Source organism: Borostomias antarcticus, assembly GCF_949987555.1.
Source record: "Borostomias antarcticus genome assembly, chromosome: 15".
Classification (NCBI taxonomy): domain Eukaryota; kingdom Metazoa; phylum Chordata; class Actinopteri; order Stomiiformes; family Stomiidae; genus Borostomias; species Borostomias antarcticus.
The window spans coordinates 7,081,626-7,107,234 of record NC_140248.1 but is presented as its reverse complement, the minus strand read 5'-3'; the positions used below and the strand labels follow the sequence as shown (position 1 = coordinate 7,107,234).

The window sequence follows — 25,609 nt, the reverse complement described above, 5'->3', positions numbered from 1 at the left end:
TGGCGCTACCCCCTGGTGCGATGTGCGCATCCTTATACCTCCATGGTGCGCATGGCTATTCGGTCCATTTACTGGTTGTTACGATTAAATCATTCCCCTCGGAAACAACCGTAATCTGCTTGCTAACGTTAGCTAGCGAACAAGCTAACTAACCTAAATTCGACTTAGTCTAGCTTAATTGGCTAGCAATTAATCAGGTCCCTAGATAACATATGTCTTGTCTTCTGGACAACAAACACTAGCCTGACGCGTGTAAGTATTTTGCTAGCTAGCTCTAACGTCAGTGAATCTGTTAACCTTTCACCACATTCAGGTTAACGTTAGCTAACTTCTCTTGTTGGCTACCTAGATGGCTAACGCGTTAGGTACATTGCTTATATACGTGTGGAGTGAGATAGCTAGTATTATCTACTACTACTAGTACTCCTGCAGGTTGTGTAGCTAACCAAAGTGACCATTAAGGTGTTCTTTCGTAATATTTTGTCTTAACTCATGCATGGTGCTATGTGTGTGGAATCTTGTGACATTACGAAAATGTTGTTGCTATCATGTTTTAGTCTGAAAGCTAGCTAATTGCCTTGCCCATTGTTTTTCACACAGATCAAAATATACTCCTAGAGAAACTATGGATGTCGTGCGTCTGTTCACCTCTCTCATAGCTGTGCACCGCCAACAGCAGCAGACCCTAGCTCAGCAGGGGGAGATCCAGGCTGAGATCCTGGCACAACTCCTAGAACAGGAGGATGTTAATCCCATAGTGCAGCCCAATGATGATGTGATGGATGATGCTGAGGCTCACCTAATTCTTCTGGAGGAGGCCCTCACAAGCTCAAAGCTCTCCAATGTAAAATATAGACTTGCAAGTTTCCTGGGTGAAGAGAGCCTCAGGGCAGAGGAGCCTGACTATGGGATGATGAAGGCCAGTCTGTTAGACCATGCAAGGGAGACAGAGATCCAGAAGCAGCAAGACTTCAGCTCTGTGAGGTACGACCCCCAGAAGGGGCCCAGGGAGCTGGGACAGTGGCTGGAGTGTGCAGCCCAGCGCTGGCTCAGGCCGGAAAAGAGAACAGCCATGGAAGTGGTCAGGTGTGTTGCCCTGCAGAGGTTTATCTCCCTCCTGCCCGAGGATGTCGGAGTCCATGTCCTCAAACGGTGCCCTCGGGACATGGAACAAGCCATGTGCATGGCAGAGGAGTACCTACAGGACCTGAGGGAGGAGGAGGAGAGCAGTGTGATGGACAGCTACTCACATGGAGAAGGACATCCTGCAGACCAGACTAACAAGGACCAGGAACCAGGGTAAGGCAGATGCTTGAATAATATATCACTTAGACTGAATTCAATCCTAATGGCAGACATGATACATTCACAATTAACAAATTCTCTTATGTTATTTTCAGTTGTGCCGATAATATTGTGTCTGAGAAGATGGAAGGAAGAGACACGTGGGGGCCTGTTGACAGACAGATTGTCAAGCAGGAGGCATTTGTAGATGAAGAGTATTTATTGAGAGAGAGTGTACATGTAGTTGAAGAGATAGACAATAATGGGTTGTACAGTGAAACAGGACATGCCTCAGGGATTGGAAGTAATGCTATCAGTATTGAGAGGTATCAGCTAAGAAACATGACAAATATGGTACCTGCGTCTGAGAAGATCAGGAGAGACGTGTCTGCTTCTGAGCATGGAGAGACTGCCCTTCAAACACCCTCTTATCTGCAGGACTGTGGCAAACACGACATCAGGACTCACCACTTGCACAGGCACAGCTGCGGGGCTTTTAAGATGTTTCCCTGCTTGGAATGTGACCAAAGATTTGAGTCCCAGAAGGACCTGACCCAGCACCGCCGGAATCACGCCAAAATCCATAGCTGCCCTGAATGTGGGAAGAAATTCAGGGACAAGTACAATCTGAAATGTCACCTGAGAACCCACACGGGGGAGCGGCCCTACACCTGTCAGTACTGTGGGAAAAAGTTTAGCCAGGAGCACGGACTCCTGCAGCACCTCAACATCCACACGGGAGAGAAGCCCTTCCGCTGTGCTGTCTGTGGGATGGGCTTTCACCATAGTCGAACTCTGAAGAAACACACTGTGCTTCACTCTCAGGAGAGGCCTTTCCTCTGTGCCCACTGTGGAGTGACATTCAAACTCAATGATACATTGAAGAGGCATCTGCGAACTCACATGGTTGAAGGGACACAAGATGTGAATAAACATTTGACTAATTAGAGCATTGTGTCTTTCAACAACATCTGAAATGGAGACTAAACTGTTCAGAAACTGGAGATCCAAGAAATACAAGAAAGCATTTCAGATCTTCCTTCATGCAACGGTGCAGTGTAACCTGCTTAAGCTGCTCTTTCTATGTTTATGCTTGTTCCTAACTAGCAAGTAAGGCGTATCCATGGATGTATTAAGGGCGTATCTCTGTTGTGACTTTTGTTTTTGTGTAACGTGGTAAATGTTCCCCCTGGCGTGTTCCAAGGATGTTCAACAGTTCCTATTCCCTCCATTTGAAGGCTGTTCACAAACTAGCTAGCATTGCTAACGTTACAGTAATGATCTAGGGAGCTATCTTTACCGTCACTTCGACGATATTTTGTGTGCGATTTTTACACTGATTTTAAAACTCGCTACACACTCGCTTTAGACAATTTGTTCATTGCTGTTAGTGTTTTTGAGGCGGTATTTGCCAGCTACGCTTGCATTAGCTAAGCCTAGCTATCTTCATGTTATGAATCTAGCTAGCTAGCGTTATTAGCTAACGTTAGCTATGTAACTTGTCTATGTAAGTTAGCTATACACCTAACTATAAAGCCCAGGTAACGTTATCCTGATTTTTGTTAAACGTGTAACGTTGTTTTTGTGAATGCGTTTGTAACGTACGACATAACATTTAGGCTTGTGTTCCGCAATCCTTAGCTATGGTCGCAGTGGATGTTACAGAGTTTCTAGTGTCCTTGCTTGACGTACATAAATTGCAGCTGCAGGCTCTGACCAAGCAGGGAGAGATACAGGCAAAGGTCCTGAGAGAGCTTCTCAAAGATGGCTTATCTAGAACACTGGATATCCCTTTGTCTCAGGACAAGAACAAGCAGAGTACACCCAGCATGACGGTCGAGAATAGAGACTCAGCAGAGTGGTGCACAAGGCTGACTGAGTTGTTCCAAGCTGAAGTACAGATGAAAAGCAATCTTAACAGGCCCCAGAGGTTACTTGATACAGAATCGTGGACTGTGGAGGACCAGAGTCGACAGGACTTCCTATCTCTGAAGTATGACCCACATAAGGGAGTCAGGGAGCTGGGTAAGAAGCTAGACTCTGCTGCCAAGCGCTGGCTAAGACCTGACCTCAGGACTGCTGCACAAGTAGAGCAGTGTGTTGCAATGGAGCAGTTTTTAGCCCTTTTACCGAGTGAGGCGGCTGTCTGCGTGCAGAAGCAACATCCCAGAGACATGGAGGAGGCCATCAGCTTGGCAGAGCGCTGGATAGGTTGTGGAGACTCCCTGCATGCTGCCTCCGCCGATACACAGACCGACTCGGAGCATGGCTCCACAGACGCACAAGAGCATGGGTAAGTATTTGGCTCCATGTTGGATAAGGATAAATAAGACCAGAACTCACATTCCATACACATCCCCAAGTATGAGTATATACCTTTAAGGTAGCCATCTTATTAATTTATTTTTCAGGGGTGACGAGATCAGGCAAGGTGCCAGTGATCAGGCAGATGCTTTGTCTGAGTCATTTCTTAACCAGACGGAGACGGTCAAACTGGAGTCTATCTTAACCCTGGAGGTCCCAGACCTGGAGACCCCCAGCCTGGAGAAGGAGCAGCGGGCAAGTACTCCACAGGAAGTCTCCTTGGTTTGTAAGCAGGAGGTAGTGGAACCTGACTTCTCTGAGGGGAGTGAGTGGGCTGAAGACAGGGCCCCAGCAGAGCCTTTCCATATGCCTGTGAGCTCAAGAGGACAGGGAAGCATGTCTGTATCTGGCTGTGTCCCCCCTCCAGAACGCTGTAGTCTCACCTCCACCATACCCACGACCTCCAGCCAGGCTTTCCAACAGTCACCCACAGCCCCAGAGACCTATCATCTGTTTGTCCAGGACAGCCCTGTGACAGCCAGACTGAGGGGTATTAATAGTGCTATGATGGATGCTGAGACTGGGCTCTCTGCTGGATACACAGGGCTATTCTCTCAGGATGGACAGCAGACCTGGAGGACTCCCCCAAGAGTCCCCTCACCCCTCCATTCTCACCTGTCCTCACCCTCTCACCAGTGCCCAGACTGTGGCTGTTGCTTCACCCAGCAGAGAAGCCTGCGAGAGCACAGGAACATTCACACGGGGGAGAGGCCTTTTGTCTGTGGCCTCTGTGGAAAGGCATTCTGCCACCGCCGGACTCTGAACAAACACACCAGAATTCACTCTAGGGAGAGACCTTTTCACTGCGACTTCTGTGGACAGACCTTCAAACTCAAAGACACCATGAAGAGACATCAGATGGCTCATTGCAGGCACACACCCTAACATCCACCTGCTTGCACAGCGGGTCAACATGACGGTGAACTGCGATGTGAATCGTGCTCGCTCGCTGTTGTGCTCGCTCGCTGTTGTGCAGGCAGATTTTCTGGTTTGGAAAGTCTGTTTTGTCTGTACACAAACACTTAAATCAAATTACCTGTGCATCATTGCATGTTTTTTTTTGTAAGCTGTCCTTGATCCTTGAAGGTGGTAGTGCATTTGAATGTTGCGTTCATGATTTATTTTGAATAGGAAAAACTTTTAATGGGAGACACTACAGTCAAATATGATTTTTTTTTCCTTTAAAGATATCTTCATGAATTTCAACCAGTTTAATCTTCACATTAAGAGAAATATTTTGTATTCAACTTTCTCTTTAAACGAATGTTTACGTTATGCAAATTAGGCAATATCATTAAAATGCATATTTACATATACTGTATATCGGTACCTACTATCTAAACCAGGGGTCTCAAACTCAAGCTCGCCACCGAGAGGCTGTTTTCATGGTTAACTAACTTTAAGAACACAGACAGTTTCAAGAAATATGGACATTGCAGTATTTTTTGTGGTGTTCAATTGAAATGCTACCTGCCTGATATGCAAGAACAAAGTCGCCGTTCTAATAGAATATAATGTCAAGAGCTATTCATTACTAAACATGGAGTGTCATAGGGAGACGAGAGGAAAAAAAGAGCCACACAGATGAGAGGGCTAACGTCTCAGCAGTCTTTCAAGATAAGTGTCTGGCGAGAAATAAGAGCAGTAGCCTACAAATGTATTCAAGTGTCTGGTAAGAAATGGAAACAAACTTGAACTTTAATAAATGCAAGTACAGGTCCAGGGCAGGCTTACAGTAGTGATGCATATTGCAGCTAAAACAGAATGAAGTACAAATGTAGGCTATTCAAGATAAAATAAAAGTAAGGAAAAATGATTTGCAGCACTAACTGTTAAAATATATGAAAATGAATGGAAACCGGTTTGAATTTGTATGATGAAAATGTTAGTTATGGAATAGTCTTCCAACATTTAGAGACTGAGTTGTGAGTCTAGTTATGGAAATGAAAAATGACATTTTCAGAAATATTGCACTTTCTTATAGTTAGTAGTAGTTGAAGTTGACATTGAAGTGGCCCTCCTATGAGTTGACGATACCAGCAGTGGCCCCAAGCCAATTTGAGTTTGAGACCCCTGATCTAAACAATGGATAAAGTCAGGTTTAAAGTTTTACTTTTGTTTTATAAAAACATCTTCATATCCTGCCCTGGAAGTTGAGATAGCAGGTACTGAGTGACATCAGGTACTGAAATAATGTCATTTTGAGAAAACAACTGATGAATGTTTATTTCACAGATATAACTGTTTGTGATGCAAGAATCAATTTCAATTGCATCTCATGTCTCGAAACACAATTTAATACATTTACACATTTCTTTTCAATTGCTGTCACATTTAAGATTGTTAAATGTTGAGTTCAGACCAACTGGTGGGTCACATGCACCCTCGCCCACAGTCATGTATTTACCCCTCTGTATTAGTATCCACATCTAATCACTAAAAAGTTTACCTGACTTTATCCATTGTTTACATATTTGGTACTGAAATATAAGCAAATGTATGCATATTTTTTGAGATATTGCGTTATTTGCATATTTAAACAATTGTTTTAAGACAAAGTGTAATGCATGTTTTTCTCTCTTTGAAGATTAAACTGGTAGAAATGCATGAAGACATCTTATAGGAAAAAAAGTCATTTATTTTCATACAGTTGGTGTGGAAAGATAAAATGTTGAAAAATAGCTGTTATAATAAAGTCTGGGATTTTTGTGTTAATGTAGTGATAGTGTACATGTTATAGTAGAAGAACGTGGGAAAATCCGAAAATTGATGAGTGGAAGAAAAAAGGCCATTCTGCCTGTAGTGTCTCCCCTTAAAGATTTTGTATGGAGATCAGTTTCCGACAGAGAAATACGTTTTTTAAGAGAACTAGATGGTATAGTGTGTGTGTGTGTGTGTGGGGGGGGGGGGGCAGGGTGTCATACAACATTGTACATAAAGCCTTTTCAAGCTCGATATGGTACCTTTATTTGATAAATGTGATTCAAGTTTATCATGATGTGTTTTTTTTGTATGAAGTAAAATAAAAGATAATTTTGTGATAACTTAAAGATAAAAAGTTGTCTTATCCTAATTCATATAAAGTTTTATAAATGATAGATGAGTGTGTCAGGAATGTTCTATAGTTCTGACTGTACCTAAAGTCCTCTGTACTCTGCATTCCTGAACTTAGTAAGGGCGGTTGTTCTCTTTGATCTGACAGAGAGACACTGAGGAGCCCACACCAAAGCCTGCATACAGAGGTTCAGAGAACTGGCCCTGGAACTTGTGGATGAGCTCCATGCTGTTTGACACTGAGTAGAAGGCCACAGTTTTGGCAGCATAGTCCAGATACACACCGATCCTCGTGGCCCGCGGACTGCCAGGCAAATCTTTGTCTGTTTTGTTGTGCCAGGCGGAGTAGCCGGAGTCGGAGCAGAGCAGACTCCAGGACTTGTCATTGTAGCCCAGCAGGCTGTGAGAGTTCTTGCCCTTGCGGCTGATGCTCTTGTAGGCCACCCCGATGGAGAACTCCCCGCTCCACTCTGCCTCCCAGTAGTACCTGAACCCTCCCAGAGACTCCTTACACAGCACCTGTGAGAAGCCGTCAAAGCGCTCAGGGTGGTCAGGGAGGAACTGGACGGTCTTTTTGCGGGTCACTTTCTGGTTCCCCTCAGACAGAACCAGCTCTTTGTAGGATGTGTTTGGGTCAAAGGTCAGGCGACAGGAATCTGAGAAACAATCATTAAAGGTGTTAGTAGAAATGTAGAAATGTAGAAGTGTAAATCAGCGATGTTGGTATGGATTAAAAGACGACTCACATTTCAGGAAGTCTGCTCTAGTTTTGGGCTCCCGATAATCTACTCGGGAGGGATCTGTATTTGATTATAAACCAAGTGCATGCATTATTGAGTTGTGAATGCAATTGGAAAATATTTACAGAATTAATACATCTCACAAACGATAAGTCAAAGTGGATCATGTCGGTGCCTACAGTACCTTTGATATGTTTTTCTCCACTCCTTGGTAGAAGGATGTACACTGGAGTGTCACTCACTGTGAATGTAAAATTAAAGTCTGTTAGGATGAAAATGTTCTACCAAGGCAATGTTGTAAGTACAGTATTTGTTGTTCCTCTAGACTCACCTGTCTTAGCGATTTTGCTGAGCTCTTTCTTACAGATGTCATCTACATGCTCCTTCATGTCAGAAGCTGTCTTGGCCATCTCACCGAAGGAGAACTGGGGGTTGATCAGCACTTTTGGCACCATGGGCTCCGGAGGTACACACAGTGTAGGGAAATTCTACACAACATCGGAGACGCAGGGATTTGACAGCCATTCTAGTAGAGTTTCCTAGATTTAATGTCTTGTGAATCTGCCAAGTTTGGCGTGTGTCCTGTGGGACTCCCTACCTGTAGGAAGTGGATGTTGTCCTCTGTGTCGAGAATCTGCCGCAGCTCCGCATCTCTGCGCTGCAGCTCCATGATCTCCTGCTCCAGACGCTCCACGTAGCCCTCAGCCTGCGACATGGCCGCCTGCATGTTGGCCTTGATCAGCTGGCTGATCTCTGCGTGCCAACGCTCCACCGCCTGCTGCATCTCGTGGAAGATCTTATCACTGTCCGTCAGCGACCGCTGGGCACCGCTCTGAAGAGAAGGAGAGCGAGGGGAGCTTTCGTCACACCTGCTTCTATGTACAGATTGGATGTATGTAAGGAATACCGCGTGCTGTCATATGTAAAGCGGACCTTACCTTGAGAACATCGACATTGTGTCTCAAGTCTTGCAGCTCCTTCATCCTCTCCTGGATGATGTGCTGGACCTCAGATTGGGTCACCACCAGGGATTTCTGTCATAGAGATTCTCTTGAGAACAGTGAAGAATATTGGATTTCTGAGGACAGTAACAGTGAGAAGCTGTGATACCACATACGCATGTGACCGGTCGGACTGTTCGACTCACCTGTTTCTCTGCGCGCTCCTCCTCTGCTGAGATGATGTTGTGGCTGCGGTGCTCCCTGACGGTGCACAGCACACAGACGCACATCTGGTCGGAGCGACAGAACAGCTCGAGACCCTTCTCGTGCTGGGGGCAGATCTTCCTGTCCAGGTGACCCGTCTCGTCCACCAGCTTGTGCCTCTTGAAGGTGGCCGATTCGTAGTGGGGCTTGACGTGGGTTTCGCAGTAGTAGGCCAGGCACATGAGGCAGGACTTGACAGCCTTGCTGCGGCGGCCCACGCAGAAGTCACACAGAGAGTCCCTCTGGAGGTGGGGGAAGGGCGTGAGCTCCGGCAGTTGTCTCCACTCCTGGGTCACGTTGGGTACGTTGCGCCTGAGCACGGGCCGTGGGGTGAAGGTGGCCCTACACTGGGGACAGCTGTACACCCCGGCGTGGTCACACTGGTCCCAGTAGATCTTGATGCACTCCAGGCAGAAGGTGTCTCCACAGGATATGGTGACAGGGTCCCTCAGCAGGTCCATACAGAGAGGGCAGGTGTAGGAGTCCGGGGGAAGGGGGAAGCTGCCGTCAGCCATGGTGCTGCAGTGGCCAGACTGAGACAGAAACAAACCACTAGTCACAGAACGGAGACGTCCTCTGACCTGTTCAGCCGCAGGAGAGAAGGTCGAACAGGAGGTCTGACCGCACCACCAGTACTTATAGGCGAGGCTGTGTTTGACCATAAACAGACGTTGGAAAGGTCTTCCCACATACCCAAGCACTTTCAGTACCTGCATGAAACTGGGTTCAGAATGTGACCATAGCGGAATGTACATACAGGGTTACAAAGGAGCACACCTTTGTCTTTATCATGTTGATGAACCTGCCTTTTTGTTGACCGTTTACAGATGCAGTCACCGAAAGCACAGTCAAACCTCTACTGGTCATGATATTAATGGAGAACTTACAAGTGTGCTTTTTCAGCGTATACGAGGTGTGACCGAATCCCCGGATTATGTCAGCCACGCTCATGCCTCTATTTGAATTGAAAAAACAATGATATCCCTTTGTTGCCCTATATCTCACTACTATTCTGGTATAATATTGTTCACCTCACTCAATTGGTGCTTCTGTAACAGGCTGTTATGTAGAGTGTCGCAGGGGGTAGCTTGTCACAGTTGTGGCACTTTTCTCTACCAACAATTTTATTACAATAAAGAAAGTACACTCTCAAAACATTTTTATTAGATAATCTGCAGAGAAATTACACATTGTCCCCCTCAAAGTGGTCCCCCCCAGAGTTAATGCACTTCTGCATTCGCTTTTGCCACCCATGGCACCCATTTGCCACCCTTAGTTCCCCACTCACGGTGGCTTTTGATCTCTTCCACGGAGGTGGGTGGCAAAAGCGAATGCAGAAGTGCATTTATCTGTAATAAAAATGTTTTGAGAGTGTACTTTCTTTATTGTAATAAAATTGTTGGTAGAGAAAAGTGCCACAACTGTGACAAGCTACCCCCTGCGACACTCTACATAACAGCCTGTTACAGAAGCACCAATTGAGTGAGGTGAACAATATTATACCATAATAGTAGTGAGATATAGGGCAACAAAGGGATATCATTGTTTTTTCAATTCAAATAGAGGCATGAGCTTGGCTGACACAATCCGGGGACTTTTCGGTCGCACCTCGTATATTGATGTGACGGACCCTCCCACTCTGGCTGTGCTTCCTGTGTGTGTTTTCTCTTTGAAGAGCGGCGCTGGGAGGGCGTTCACCCTCGTCCAGCGGGGGCCCGGATACAAAAGCCTGCTGTCCTCAGATAGCTTGGAGATTCTCTCCCTGAGCACATTCTTTTGTTTGCTTTGTTTGATTATCTGATTCATTATTATTATTAAATATTTGTTATTCCGTTACTTCCTTTACTCTCCTGTGGGACTTGTTTGTGTTTTTTGTTGTGTTTGTGACTTGTTTGACCTCTTGTTTGTCATGGCCCAAAAAATGAATATGCGGAGGAAGTCTGATTTTAGTATTGACAAAACAATTAGTTTCATGATGGCTGATGATGTCAAAACAGCTCTTCTCTGAAAGATAATAGATTACAACCATTAAAGGCCCCACCATGGAGACAGAGCATGACGGTAAACACGTCCTTAAGAACAAGGTTAAAGCCTGGGTTTGTCCCCAAGGACAAAGCAAGCACTCCCAAATACGTTTGACATAAATAGACTGCACAGGCACCTGACCAACCACTAGAGGGTGTGTTTGAGTCAGTGTTGGAATCACAGCTCTTGTTATTGTATCTTTCCCAAACAATACATTTTCCATGGCACGCATGAAAGGTTATTAATACAATTATAGGCTTCACAATTACATCTTGATTATGAACTGACATAGCATAATTATTGCCTAAATAAGCAGCTGACACATTGTCCTATGTGGACACTTGGGTTTTTGTTTAAAGGTGGGACATAAACTGTTTATGTTGAGTGTGCTCAGCACTGGATGGGCTGGCCTTCATGTTCCCCCAGACAAAGGGATGGTTGTATCCTGAGACAGACCGGCAGATAGAGCAGGGCGTGGCAGCCACACAGCTGTGGGCTGAAACATGAAGGATGGAGAGGGGAGAGAGTGAGTGAGGAGGAGGAAACGGGGGAGGGGAGGGGGGGACTGAGAGAAGTGGAGCACGAACGCGAACGCATGCGCTTAAGAGGGACATGGTGCATATGATGTCATAGCTTGTGCTGGTCGGTACTCTTCCTCCCTGCTCTCTCCCCCTCCCTCTCTCTCTCCATCCCTCTCTCGACATTGTGAAAGGACTGTGAGTAGCTAAGAGGAGTGGAGGAGACACAGTAGCATCAGCACAGGCTTCCCTCCAGCATCATCGCTCAGCATTCCTCTACCTAACAGGTACATATCAACTCTACCTGGTGTATGCTAGTGTAAACATGGACCAGAGACAGTAGAGAGAGAACAGACAGGGTTGTTCAGGCATTATGTGTAGCTAGTTTAGCTCTAGTTCCAGGCATAAACATCCATTTTAAACATCCGCTTGACACATCAAATTTCAAATTTGCTTTATTTGAGAACTGTTCCATTTCAATTCGATATATGTCATATTTTCGTGTTATTATCCAGTTATTTATATCCCTGGTGTAACAGAGCAGCACATCTTTCATATTTAGATTGAAAGCCGTTGTATGGACAAGGTAGTATATTATTTCATGTTCATTGTCATTTTGAAATATACATTTGAAATATATATTCATAGAACATTTCAACCCAGTGACAGCTTGCTTCCCAGCATCGGTTCTGTCATTGAGCCTCATTGAATTCAGGGCCTCTCGGAGAGCAGCGAACAGTAACAGCTCAAGATGGATGAGTATGTGTGTGTTGGAGTGTGGATGAGAGAGACTTGTCTGTTGGAATTCGGGCATGAGTGAGTGTGGGCGTATCCATCTGAAGTGAGTACTATAGCAGCCATTTCTTGGCGAGGGAGAGAATCAGTCCAGCTGATGGAGTCATAACAACGTGTGCACATCTGTGTGTGTGTGCGCGTGCATTTGTGTGAGTGTATTGCCAAGAGGGCTTTTAGATCCTTCATTTACCAGACTGAGCTATGTGTGTGTGTGTGTGTGTGTGTGTGTGTGTGTGTGTGTGTGTGTGTGTGTGTGCATGTGCGTGTTGTCCAGCATGGCAGAGGGCTCAGTGTCTGTGGCAGAGGTGGAGACCTCGTTCAGGAAGTTTGCCGTTCATGGGGACACTAAGGCCACTGGGAAGGAGATGAACGGCAAGAACTTTGTCAAGCTCTGCAAGGACTGTCGCATCATTGACGGCAAGAACGTTACCGCCACCGATGTGGATATCGTCTTCAGTAAAGTCAAGTGAGACACCATCTTCCTCTCCCTCTCTCTCTCTCTCTCTCCCATTTTAAGACACCCAAACTACAATGATATCACTGCACAATGATCTGAGTGTGTTCCAGGGCAAAGACAGCTCGAGTGATCACTTTTGAGCAGTTCAGCCAGGCTCTGGCAGAGTTGGCCCCTAAGCGCTTTAAAGGGAAGGGCCAAGAGGAGGCGCAGCAGCAGCTTTACGGCCTCATCGCTGGCAAGGAGCCCGCCAACGCGGGCGTCACCGTGAGTGTCCACGTCACCGCTGCCTTGTCTGCTCTCTCACCCCTTGGTGTGTGTGTGTGTGTGTGTTAGGAGGTGTTTGGACCCTCAAGTCACCTTCTCTGGTTCTCTCCCTCTTGTCCCGTTTGTAGAGAGTGGCGAAGGCAGCAGCGGTGGACAGACTGACGGATACCTCCAAGTTCACGGGGTCACACAAGGAGCGTTTCGACGAGGGGGGAAAGGGCAAGGGCAAGGCTGGGAGAGCGGACACCCCCGACACCAGCGGCTACGTGGGCGCCTACAAGGGTCAGGGGAGCTATGAGGACAAGGTCAAGGATTCGTAGGGTAGAGAGAGAGAGAGCTACCCAAACTAACCCCTCACATACTGTACCTCCAGGGCTGTGTGAATTAGTGTATATATTGAGTAGATAGGACGACCCGGTCAGTCGCTAGATAACATAATGTATTCACTCTCAACATGCCGTTAGAATAGTTGGGATAGATAAAAGGGAGTAAACCTGGATATACTGTAATAGTGACCAAACGGTTGCCAACCAAGACCATCACCTTCCGAGGGACCGTCGCCTTGAATTTATCCACCTGCAGTGGCTCCCGGGAGGCCCCTGGCAATCCCAGTAATGCCCTAGCAAGCCCATCTGAAATCCGGGTCCTCACCCACAGAGCTCCATACGAATCCACACATAGTGCCTTACCATTGCAATTGCTACTAACACGAATGCCCTGTCATTATGCACTGCTTTAACCCACGGCTGTTTCCACCGGCGCTCTCAGCTTCGCTCCGTCTGCTCGCACTCCTTTGGCTTTATACAGTAGATGATGTGTAAATGAGTGAGTGAGGTTGTCTTGATGGCCATGTAGAGGAAGGAGGAAAGGCGGGTGAGGGGGCCCCTCTCCTCTCCTCCCCTGAAAACACTGTGGATTGTAGTTCTACTTGAGGACTGGGAGTGCTACTCACAGCTCTGCTTTGTCTCCCTTCAAACAGTCAGTATACTCCACTTGACCACTGCCTATTTTGCATTGTATACTGTGGCATGTCTTCCTGTACTCTGGAGAGCTGAATATTGTACGCAGACATTCAAATAAATGTGTCAATGAAGACCATGTCATACAGACGTTTGTTCAGTCACAACACACACACACAAACACATATTTTAACAATTTATTTATGTCCACAGAGAAAATTACATACAGGGACACAAATACTAAAGGTGCAGACAGTATACAATCACCGCAAAACTTTCTTTTTCACACATCTTTCAAGGGTACAAGTAACAGCGTCTCCACCATAAATGTACAAATGTATGTGCGAGTACGAATACATACTGGGGCATTAGCAATATTCTGCGGGGTACTGCACACACAAAAACAACAAAGCCAGTCTGGCTCCACCAACCGTTCCCATCCCATGACAGCATCCTCCTGACACAGCAGGTCACCGTGGCTACCTCTACCTCCGGGGGTGTTCACTGGGCCACATGCAGCCTGGCGCTGACCACGTGGACCCAGGCTGGTTCCCAGCGGGCCCCGCTGGCCGCCTGGGCCAGGATGCCTCCGTACCATGAGCAGTTTCCTCCTACACCTCTTACTGACTGTGGACAGGGCTATGGACAGGGTTAGGTAGGGCTGTGTTCATCGCTAGTCTCCCACAGGTAACACATTACTACTGTAGACCTATAGGGAATATGATGGACCTGTAGGGAATATGATGGACCTGTAGGGAATATGATGGACCTGTAGGGAATATGATGGACCTGTAGGGAATAGACATACTGTATAGGGAATATGATGGACCTGTAGGGAATAGACATACTGTATAGGGAATATGATGGACCTGTAGGGAATAGACATACTGTATAGGGAATATGATGGACCTGTAGGGAATAGACATACTGTATAGGGAATATGATAGTCTACAGCAGGGGTCTCAAACTCACATTGGCTTGGGGCCACTGCTGGTATCGTCAACTCATAGGAGGGCCACTTCAATGTCAACTTCAAGTACTACTAACTATAAGAAAGTGCAATATTTCTGAAAATGTAATTTTTCCTTTCCATAATTAGACTCACAAGTCAGTCTCTGCATGTTGTGAGACTATTCCATAACTAACATTTCCATCATACAAATTCAAACCGGTTTCCATATATTTTAATAGCCTATATTTTAAAGGGATAATACAGTGGTTCAATGTGATCATCTGTAATATGATCTTTAGAAACGTCTTTCGAAACGAAATAGCTTCCTCAATCGTTGCTCCAGCACGCTGTGCGCATGCGTACTGGAGCAAGTGAGGAAGCTATTTCGTTTCGAAAGACGTTTCTAAAGATCATATTACAGAGGCATGTGAAAACCCACCACAGGCCTATGCTCTATGTAAGCACAACTAGCGATTCATGAAGACAGATTGATGAAAACAACCGTTTCGCGGCAGAAAATAGATTTTTAGAAACTGCATTCTATGTGCCCCGACCACCGCCATTACATGGATATACTGGCTCGCGCTGGATTTTAAATTTCTTCTACATGCCTCCGAACTACACCAAAGTGATCTCGGTGAGTCAAACGTTTTATAATATGTCGTAAATAAGGTCCAGGTTGTCAAAAGAGCATTGTCCTTTAAAACAGGGCTAAACATGCATTTTCCCTGTACTACTCCTTTAAGCTACTCTTTGCCTCTTTCTGCCTGTCTGTCTGTCTCTTTATCCGTACTTTCCTCAGACACCGTAGGCCTGATAGCATTCATATTTGGCACGGGTATCCACAGGGGTCCCAGACAGAGGTCTGACTCTGTGAGACTAGTGATGATACATCATAAAGTCCATCATTAGACAGGACTTCAGGCAGACCGTGACAGGGCTGGAATTTTAATGACTTTACGCTTTGGCTCATTTTAACATAAAATACAGATCCAAGCCGCCAGCCAATAGAAATACTGGCCAAATGGCCAATTTCTCATTGCTCCAATGGGTATCAGAACTAGTTATGAATATACATGAAGAGCTTGTGTCACATATGGCTTTGCCTTTCGACTTATTTCCTTTTTTTATGCTGGAACTTGGTTTCATGTATCCTTATCTCTCCCAAGCTTTTTTTCATTTCCTGTGACGCCTTGTCTGTTTCATGTTCTACTTTGCGTGATTGCGTCATGTTGTGCTACAGTATGTTTCACATTTTTGGATTTTAAGAATGATGATTAAAACAAATGAATGAGGAGAACTTGTGATGACTCATTATCTTTTCTATCACATTAAGCATGATGCATTGTGAGCTGTTGATAGTTGTTGGAGTCTAGGCCTAGAGAATTATCTCCTCATTGGCAGGTACATAAATTATTAACAAATAATTGTTAAATTAGGCTTCTGTTGGTCATCATGTCCCCTATGCGCCTCTGTGCATTTGACCTTTTAACCAAACTCTGGTCCCTGAGCAACACACACGGTAGGCAAGCAAACTTTGTCATACACCACTTTTATTGGAACATCATATTTGTTGTTAATGAGAGGCAGGGGAGAGGGTCAGAGGGGATGATCCTAATCTGCACGCTGTAACATCTCTATCCTCTCATGGCACCAGAACAGAAACCAGGGCCTGATGCAACACAGTCTGTCATGTCCCATCACACTGATTATGAACGGTGTTGGGACAATGAGCTCATCTGCTATAGTGACACACAGCACACAAAAAAACAAATTGCTGTCCAATTTGCTACCTTTCCCTTGTAGAGAGTACATTTAAAGAACTAAACACTGGATTAGAAGCAGGTCCCACTGTATTATTTTCACAACATCTAAATCAATGAGAGGGACTTCATATACATTGAATTTGGCCTTGAAGAAATATTTTATTAGACCTTTATTTAACCAGGTAAGCTCATTGAGATAAAGAATCTCTTTTTCAAAAGCGACCTGGCCAAGAGGCAGCAAATTACAATACAAAAGGTTACAATACAAATAGCATACATACAATAAATAAAATAAGATCAAGTTAGAGGTATAACAACTGATTTAAAAGCAGTGACAAACCCCAATGCCTTCAAGTTCCTTATCCTTGAGAATTTCCACAAAGCTGTCAAACGGGATCAGTTCAGGCAATTTTAAGTCAGCTTGCCACGAATTCCAAGGGAGCAGCATAGCGAAATGCCTTTTTCCCCAGTTCTGTGAACACTCGAGGGACAGTCAGTGTAAAGAAGTCAGATGATCGTAAAATGTAATGTCCTTGATTCCTAATTAGGTAGTTTCCTAGATAGGATGGGACAACACCAAGGAGAGCTTTAGGAATAAAAGTCAACATGAAATGAATCAACGCAGTGACCATGATTACTTTCACATCTACAGTATATCTTGATGAGATAGACTGATCATAATAAGCCTTTATCAGCACAGTCATTCAAGTTTAACATCAAACAACTGAGAGACATTTGTGCAGGTGCTGTTTAACGTTAGCGTTTTCTTGAAGTCCGGGGCAGGGGCACTCTCCTGGCATTGCAGAAGAGGAGGCGCTGTCTGAAGAGAGGCCTGAAGGTCTCGTCCCTAAGACCATAGATGAGAGAGCTCAGGCAGCGTGGAAGGAGAAGCACCACCAGGAAGTTGACGAAGCGCATCTGAACGTAGACGGCCAGGGGCAGCTGTGCTAGCAAGCTCTCCACCAGCAAATACAAGAAGGACATTTGGGACAGGCCCAGCTGGAGGGCATGCAGCAGCACCGTGCGCAGGGCCCGCCGCGCTGAGCGCGGGTCAGAGGACGCGGAGCGAGCCGCCAACATGATGGCCACGTAGGTGAAGACGAGCACCGTGGCCACCGCCACAAGGAGCAGCACGTTCAGGGCCAAGCCTTTCTCTTGCTGCCATCTCGCTTTCTGCAGATGCTCGATCATACACACTGCAGGTGACAAGAAGAAGGACGGCTCTGTGAGGAAGAGAGCACACACATCAATTACAATGTCGATGCAGCCCAGCCCCCACACGAGCCCCACCGCCAGCCGGGTCCTCTGGGGCGTGGCCAGCTCGCTGTGTCGCAGCGGGAAGCAGACAGCCGTGTACCTTTCCAGAGACATGACGGCCAGGTTGAGGGGCGCGTTGGTGAAGGTGCAGGCAGAAAGCAGGACCAGAAGGGCACAGGCAGCACGCACCAGCATCACATAGAAGGCCCCCAGTATGTAGAGCAGCAGGCTGGCGGTCAGGTGGAGGGTGTCATTGAATAGCATGTGGGCAAACAGGAGGTAGCGGGCAGTGTGGCGGAAAGAGGGCTTGCTCCACACTGTGAACAGCATGACCAGGTTAATGTAGATGAAGAGCAAGTGAGTCCCCATCACAAGGAACATCTTAAAGATGCGCACATTTGTGATGGCCAGAGGCATGGCCTGCAGCTGAAGCAGAGTCAGAGACTCAGAACTGTTGGCCATGGCGGCTTCCGTTGAATGGAACCTATGGCAAGTTCTTTAGTGTAAACAAGTCAAATGTCAAATTTCCATTTAAAAGTTTGTCATTTTTGAGTCATCTACTGGACTACAGTACACAGAACATACAGTAGTAGATGTAGAAAAAATAATAGAAAACAATGTCATTCTGATACAAATAACAACAACATGATAGAAATAACTACCATGACATTGGTCATTTTAATACAAATCTTAAGACTCAAGAACTGTATCGGTTTCAAGCTACCAGCTTTGCTAGTGCAGCAGAGTCCTCTGAGGCTGTTGTTCCCTCAGCCTTCCATATGAGCTGAGTGGTTGTGTGCTCCTCTTGCAACCTATCATTTTAAGTGCTGTACTGTGTAATCACACTGTGCCCGCGCCACAGGGACACCCAAGCGCACTCCAACTACTCCGATTCCGGTCTCGCTGTAACCACATCAACATCCGCTAGTAAACCAACAACAACGTCAATGTTAGCTTAGCTTTAGCATGGATGGCGAAACTGATCATGGATGTAGCCTATTAAGACTGGTTGCCCCGTCACTCCGAGGCTCCTGCGGTCGATCGACACGGTCACGGCTCTTCTCTGTCCTGGCCCCGCAGTGGTGGAATGAACTGCCCACTGATGTCAAGACAGCAGAGTCGCTGCCCATCTTTCGTTGCAGGCTCAAAACTCATCACTTTAAGAAGTACTACAACAATCCTCCCGCCTAAGCACTTATTGTATTTTATTGTATTATATTATATTGCACAGTACTTTAGATTGCTATTTTTGCACTTTGCTTTCAGCACTAGATTATGCTCTTAGTCACTTGTTTTAGAGAGAAGAAGATACACTTGTGAGTTCTGGCAAGTAGTAGTACATTGGCTCTTCCTACGTTAAATGCAATTATTGTTAGTTGCTTTGGATAAAAGCGTCTGCTAAATGGCTGTAATGTAATGTAATGTAATACAACGAGAAATCCTGGAAATCTCCGACTTTTAGTCGGCACCAAGATGTTTCTGGAAGACCATCCAACACCTCAGGAAGGGAAAGCGGGGGACCATCCAAGCTGTGTACAGCAAGGATGGGACGCTACTGACCTCAGCTGAGGAGGTCGTTGAGCATTGGAAGGAGCACTTTGAGGAACTCCTGAACCCGACTAACCCACCCTCTACGATCGAGGCAGAGCCGGAAGATGAAGGGGGTCATCGTCAATTTCCCTGGAGGAGGTCACTGAGGTAGTCAAACAACTCCACAGTGGCAAAGCCCCAGGGACTGATGAGATCCGTCCAGAAATGCTGAAAGCTCTGGGTGTTGAGGGGCTGTCTTGGTTGACATGCCTCTTTAACATTGCGTGGAAGCCCGGGTCAGTGCCAAAGGAGTGGCAGACTTGGGTGGTGGTTCCAATATTAAAAAAGGGGACCAGAGGGTGTCTGCCAATTACAGAGGCATCACATTACTCAGCCTCCCAGGGAAAGTGTACTCTTAAGGTGCTGGAAAGGAGGGTCCGGCCGATAGTCGAACCTCAGATTGAAGAGGAACAATGCAGATTCCGTCCTGATCGTGGAACCACCGACCAGCTCTTCACCCCCACAAGGATCTTGGAGGGGGCTTGGGAGTTTGCCCAACCTGTCAACATGTGCTTTGTGGATTTGGAGAAGGCTTATGACTGGGTCCCTCGAGAGATCTTGTGGAGGGTTATGCGGGAGTATGGGGTGAGGGGAGTCCATACTTAAGGCCATCCAATCCCTGTACACCCAGAGCGAGAGCTGTGTCCGTGTCCTCGGCAGTAAGTCGGTTACCTTCCGGTGGGGGTTGGCCTCCGCCAGGGCTGCGCTTTGTCACCAATCCTGTTTGTGATTTTCATGGACAGGATATCGAGGCGTAGCCGTGGGGAGGTGGGTTTGCAGTTCGGGGAGCTGAGGATCGCGTCGCTGTTGTTTGCAGATGATATGGTCCTGATGGCATCATCGGCCTGCGACCTCCAGCACTCTCTGGAGTGTGAAGCGGCTGGGATGAGAATCAGCACCTCTAAATCTGAGGCCGTGGTTCTCAGCAGGAAACCGGTGGTTTGTACGCTCCGAGTAGGAAATGAGTCCTTACCCCAAGTGAAGGAGTTCAAGTATCTGGGGGTCTTGTTCACGAGTGAGGGAACCATGGAGAGGGAGTTTGGCCTGAGAATCTGAGCAGCTGGTGCGGTTCTGCAGTCGCCTCTACCGCACTGGTGTGACAAAAAGAGAGTTGAGCCAAAAGGCAAAGCTCTCGATCTACCGGTCTATCTTCGTCCCCACCCTCACCTATGGTCATGAAGGATGGGTCATGACCGAAAGAACGAGATCACGGATACAAGCGGCCAAAATGAGTTTTCTCCTGAGGGTGGCGGGAGTCTCCCTGAGAGATCAGGTGAGAAGTTCAGCCATCCGGGAGAGACTAGACAAGTAGAGCTGCTGCTCCTTTGTGTCGAAAGGAGCCAGCTGAGGTGGTTCGGGCATCTAGTGAGGATGAAGGAGAAGGTTATATTTGCTCGTAGGTGGTATTATTTTGTTCACAGGTTTCGCGATCGTATAGCCAGGCTACAGAGCTCCAGGAACCCCTATGCCAAGCCGAGCTGCATCACATTGTGGCCGGCCCAGAATGTGATGCAGCTCGGCTTGGCATAGGGGTTCCTGGAGCTCTGGCAGATACTTCACAATGCTAATGCAGGGACATGCAATACAGCTGGGAGAGCAAAAATCCACACGAACGTGTAATACCCTCTCCTGATTGGACACTGCTCGCGTAAATTAGCATAAAATAGGATGGATGTCTATTTTATGCTAATTAGCTCGTGACTCCGCGACGCGCCGCCAGTGCGTTTCCCCGCGACCGGAAGATCATTCGATGCAAACGCTCGCCATTGGTTTTGAACTGGACGCGGAAATTGACGCGAGTGACAGTTGACCAGTGGGGACGGGCCCTTAGACGTTTTTTTACACCCTTTTTGAACACAGGGGGAACTGGCGACGCCGGTGGTGCGTCGGTAAATTACAATGTTTGATGGAGAGAGGAAGAGCGAGAGTTTATAAACGCACAATCATGTAGGCTAATAGCCCAATTCAGCACAAACATATATCTCAATGCAAGATCGTGTCCTCTAACCGGCTCATTAATGGTCCGATATGGATTTGTTCCCCAAACTTAACCTATGCGCTGTCCCAAACCTTTCTGCACAATATGTCCTCACACACCTAATGCAGGCACTCCATCAAACGGCAATGGTTGACCAATTAGATTGTCATTAATATGTGATCATGTGGACCCGTTTGCTGTTTGGTAAGCATATAAATGATAGTCCTCCTGTGCGCAATGCGAGCCTAAATGAATCCGGCGCTACTCGGCCTACTGGCCGAGATAGAACTCCAAAGAGGTGGCGGCGATGGCGACTGCACCCACATATTGATAAGGGCACCATCAGTGAATGAATACGTCTATGTGAATCGCAAAAATGTGCACACTATAAATAGCCAAATCATATGTGACGCCGACATGCTCATCACAAGTGTAGTGGCACGGTGGCCTGGTTCCACGCATGACTCATTCATCCTGGCGCACAGCAGGGTAGGGGCTAGACTGGAGGCAGGCGCTGCGCGTGACGGCTGGCTTGTTGGTGAGTGAATAGCCAAGATACATATTCTTTTTCTTTTTTACTTTCATCTTTATTTGCATTTTCCATCCATACAACGACAATACAATAAAACATAAAAACTAACAATAACAGCTTATGGGTACTTCCATCAAGTCACAATGGAGCTCTTTTCTCTTACTCAAATATTACAATTTCAATATTAGTGGTATCATCACACTTCCTTCTATAATCCATCCATTTTTCCCCATCTCCCTTCAAACTTTCCTTCCTGCATCCTCAATGCATGCATTAACTTCTCCATAACATAAATCTCCTCCACAACACCTAGCCACTGCTCCTTGGTTGGGCGTTCCACCTTATACCAAGCCCTCGTTATTGTCTTTTTACTAGCAACTAATAGTACTTTCACTAGGTATCTGTCCCCTCCTTGTACATCATCCTGTGTTATGTTTGCCAAGATACATATTCAAAGCTGATAAGAATTAGAACCAGTCAAGACCCCACCACAAAATGAGGACCCAAGCCCTCAGCCCCCTCCCCGTCATGAGGGTTACCAGCGGGGCCAAAGGGCCCACGCTGAGGTCATGCGCCAGCTAAGAAGACACAAACAAGTAAGGTTCACATAGTTACCATTTTATTGTCTGTTGGTGAGTGACTGTGTGATGTGTGTGAGTGCGTTTGTGAGTGACTGTGTGAGGTCTGTGACAGCATGTGTGAGGGAATGAAGTGCAGTGAGGATGTCCTGTTGGCTCTGGTGGTGTAGTGTGGTGACCTCCACCAACTGCTACACAACTGCCCCAATCCCTTCTGCCATGTCCCTCTGGGCCTCTAGGGTCCCCGTCTGGGCCTCCAGCACAGCGTCTGAGAGGAAGCCCAGACGGTTTCCCTCAGGGACCCTTGAGGCAGGGATGCTGGCAGCCGGAGGTGGAGGCGTGGGTGGTGGAGATGGAGATGGAGGCGCTGGAGGTGGAGATGGCACTGGAGGTGGAGGCCAGTGCACTGGAGGTGGAGGCACTGGAGGTCGGGGCGCTGGAGGTGGAGGCTGCAACCAGCGGGGGAACGACCGTCAGGTCAAGGACCACTGCAGGCTCCCCCTCCTCTGAGTCCCACCCCACTTCAGAGTCTGGGGAAACAATTTCAGTCATTTTTTTCTTTGAGTTTGTTTGAAACTTTATTTTCCATTAAACATTTTATCGTGTAGCCATATTAATTTGATATGTGTTTCTGTTGGCATTTAAGATAAATGCTTAAGTGTGATTTACCGGGTGATTTAGATGAGAGTCTTAATTTCCCAGAGGGGAAAATGTTTAATGTGGTCCAACATTATGAAGTGATCATCTGTGTTATCGCTCCCTGTTTTTGGTCCTAAATCAATCATAGCCTACCACAGAATGTGTGGAATGTTTGCTTTCCTCACAGCCACTTAATACAGCATGTCCGTGTAGCCTATGCCAAATACAGGATGCACGAAACGTACAGTAGGCTACCTAAACTGTAGGAGCAATCAGACAAAGGTAGGCTAGTACAAATACCTTCCGAAGATGATTTTTTTCCTCGCGTGGACCTCACCAACAAGCACATGCACCTCCGTCTCCGAAAAGTTACTCTTCTTTCCGTGTTTTTCCATAAATGTAATTGTCTTGCCTTTGCTCCACGCTATCCTATTATGTCGGTTCCTTCCGGTGAACCACGTTGTGCATTGTCATGGTTTTCACCATATATGGTTGAATTTGGGCGTGTAGAGGGCGGAACATGAAGCGCGTTCACGTCCGCACTCTTCTAGGACACCGTGGGAAAGAAATCGGCGCAGCACCGTGTACGCCATGTTTGATAGATCCGAAAAGCGTGTAAATATTCTCGTCGTACGCGGCAGTCTGCCCTTTTCTCGTTTTCGTCGTACGCCATCTTTTACACCTGAATTTACACGCTCTTTGATAAATGAGGCCCCTGATGTTTAAAGAGACCAGCTCCTTGTTTGTTTACCTCAGTTCAGGGATTTTTAAAGAGCCCATTTGTTCACATATTGTAATCCTCTGACGAAATCACGCTTTACATAGCCTAGTTAATTCGCTCAAAACAGTTAATGGAAACGCACAAGATTCGCTTTTTTTTTTTTTAAAATTCACATTACTTTTTATGGAAACACGGCAAGTGTTACCATAGCTAGTGTGCACACAGCACCAGGTCGAGCTATGTGAAAGTTGAGAGCTAGCTCTATACTAGCACTAGCTATCTTATATTAGTTAGCTAATATAATAAGCCCAGTTAAACTGAGTGTTTGTTGTTGATAATTGTTCTGTAGATCTTTCTCTTGTTAACCTCTTAATATTCACTGCTAATCTCTATTGTGTGTTAAATACTTGGAGGTGTCAGAGTGGATGTGTATATAGATTTAGGATACAGGGGGTACCCCAGGTAGGCTGTAGTATCTCATTACATAGATAATTGACCGAATATTTGGCTCCCCCAGTTTATCATTTCATTTATATGATAATAAATGCCCAATTCTTTCCCATTTCTACAACCTGGCCCCTTGGCTCTCTGCCCGGAGTCACAACGATCAGTGTCTACCAGCTCTATCCAGCAATTACATAGAGGTCCTAATTCCCTTTCTTACCTGCTCTCAGGAATTAGGACACTATTATTCACATTCATCTGATCTGGCTTCGAGACAGCGCATCTACAGTAGGAGAGAGAGAGAGGCCTAGAGGAAGGCCTCCCAAATACCGGCCTAGAAAGGATGAAAGCCAGTTACTACTACTTCGTCTGAAAAAGATTTTAACAAGCTACCGGTAGATTTCTTTAGCCTTATCATCCTGCAGGAGACTCTGAGATGTTGTGCCCGCATGCCATGGATCCACTCGCACATTTCTTCCTTCCTCCAACACGCAGTCTGGCCCTTTTACCATCTTTCTCAGACAGGTGTTGAAGTTCTGCTTTAGTTTTTCGCCACTCTCTCACTCTCTTAGGATCAACGCAAGCGTTTGTGGATATGAAGACTCAGAATTCATGCATCAAAAATCGGATAATTTATATGTTAGTATAACTGAATTTTCAGTCACTCGTATAGTTTGTGCACCACATTGGAACCTGTGTTTAGTACTGTGCTGCACATGCAGGTGAAAGGCACAGTGTAGAGGTCATCATCCTCAGAATGTGATGTGACTTCAGGGGCTGAATTGCATCAGGCCCTGGTTTCTGGTGTGTGTGTGTGTGTGTGTGTGTGTGTGTGTGTGTGTGTGTGTGTGTGTGTGTGTGTGTGTGTGTGTGTGTGTGTGTGCGCGCGCGCGTGCACATGCATGTTTGCATGTGTGTGCCAGTATTATGGAAGGATGGAGCTGAAAAGCTCTAGGGTGCTAATCAAACACATCCCCTCTGTCTCTTTCTATTGCCCCCTCATAAACAACACATTAATATTTGATGAGATTACTTAACTTTGTTTTGCCATCATTAAAACCCTTACACAACATGTACAGCTTGGGTCTGTGTGATCTGTCGTGTTTACTGGGGAGCCAGGCTGCTCTGTGGAGAGGGGCTACTGTTAACTGCAACTAGGATTGAGAGGGGATACCACAGGCCAGACCAGAGACTGGGGCCTCAGATTGACAGAACATCTGAACCAGGCCAGGTCCAGCCTGGCTTATGTGTGTGGCTGGCTTGTTTCTGTTCAGGACTGGTAGGACGGAAGCTAGTCATGCCACTGAAATAGCTGTAAATTGAAATGAGAGGAAATCATGATAAATTAAGTTAGCTCATGAGCTCACAACAACTAGCAGCAGCTTCCATAACATTAATGGTAGCGGTCAGTGGCTAAAGTAGTTACACTGATGATTCCTGTAACGTTAGCTATTTTACGGCAATTGGTTCAACTTCTGTTTCTGGAC

General features: G+C 46.4%; 5 protein-coding genes across 5 annotated transcripts; 3 read left to right on the top strand and 2 right to left on the bottom strand.

Moving 5' to 3' along the window:
* Positions 1 to 121: 121 nt before the first annotated feature.
* LOC311318518 (uncharacterized protein) lies at positions 122 to 2,232 on the top strand (the record flags this gene model as incomplete). Its single annotated transcript, XM_084449864.1, has 3 exons — positions 122 to 252; positions 601 to 1,299; positions 1,401 to 2,232. Exons 2-3 carry the CDS (start codon positions 626 to 628, stop codon positions 2,230 to 2,232), a joined length of 1,506 nt encoding a protein of 501 aa, XP_084305990.1. The 5' UTR covers positions 122 to 252; positions 601 to 625.
* A 447-nt stretch (positions 2,233 to 2,679) lies between these two features.
* Positions 2,680 to 4,684, top strand: LOC311319124 (uncharacterized protein). The gene is made up of 2 exons (XM_084450582.1): positions 2,680 to 3,577; positions 3,696 to 4,684. Exons 1-2 carry the CDS (start codon positions 2,928 to 2,930, stop codon positions 4,531 to 4,533), a joined length of 1,488 nt encoding a protein of 495 aa, XP_084306708.1. The 5' UTR covers positions 2,680 to 2,927; the 3' UTR covers positions 4,534 to 4,684.
* A 2,132-nt stretch (positions 4,685 to 6,816) lies between these two features.
* ftr84 (finTRIM family, member 84) lies at positions 6,817 to 9,162 on the bottom strand (the record flags this gene model as incomplete). Its single annotated transcript, XM_084450439.1, has 7 exons — positions 6,817 to 7,358; positions 7,449 to 7,502; positions 7,627 to 7,683; positions 7,774 to 7,930; positions 8,041 to 8,274; positions 8,381 to 8,476; positions 8,590 to 9,162. 7 exons carry the CDS (start codon positions 9,160 to 9,162, stop codon positions 6,817 to 6,819), a joined length of 1,713 nt encoding a protein of 570 aa, XP_084306565.1.
* Positions 9,163 to 12,260: 3,098 nt separating this feature from the next.
* tppp2 (tubulin polymerization-promoting protein family member 2) lies at positions 12,261 to 13,026 on the top strand (the record flags this gene model as incomplete). The annotated part of the gene is made up of 3 exons (XM_084449408.1): positions 12,261 to 12,451; positions 12,553 to 12,706; positions 12,835 to 13,026. 3 exons carry the CDS (start codon positions 12,261 to 12,263, stop codon positions 13,024 to 13,026), a joined length of 537 nt encoding a protein of 178 aa, XP_084305534.1.
* A 4,113-nt stretch (positions 13,027 to 17,139) lies between these two features.
* On the bottom strand, positions 17,140 to 18,102 carry LOC311318517 (odorant receptor 131-2-like; the record flags this gene model as incomplete). The annotated part of the gene is made up of 1 exon (XM_084449863.1): positions 17,140 to 18,102. The coding sequence occupies one exon, from the start codon at positions 18,100 to 18,102 to the stop codon at positions 17,140 to 17,142; it is 963 nt and encodes a 320-aa protein (XP_084305989.1).
* Positions 18,103 to 25,609: the final 7,507 nt, after the last annotated feature.

Coding starts and splice junctions, on each gene's coding strand:
- LOC311319124 (XM_084450582.1), top strand. CDS start 2,928: ATGGTCGCAGTGGATGTTACAGAGTTTCTAGTGTCCTTGCTTGACGTA. Junction 3,578..3,695: donor ACAGACGCACAAGAGCATGG/GTAAGTATTTGG, acceptor TTTATTTTTCAG/GGGTGACGAGATCAGGCAAG.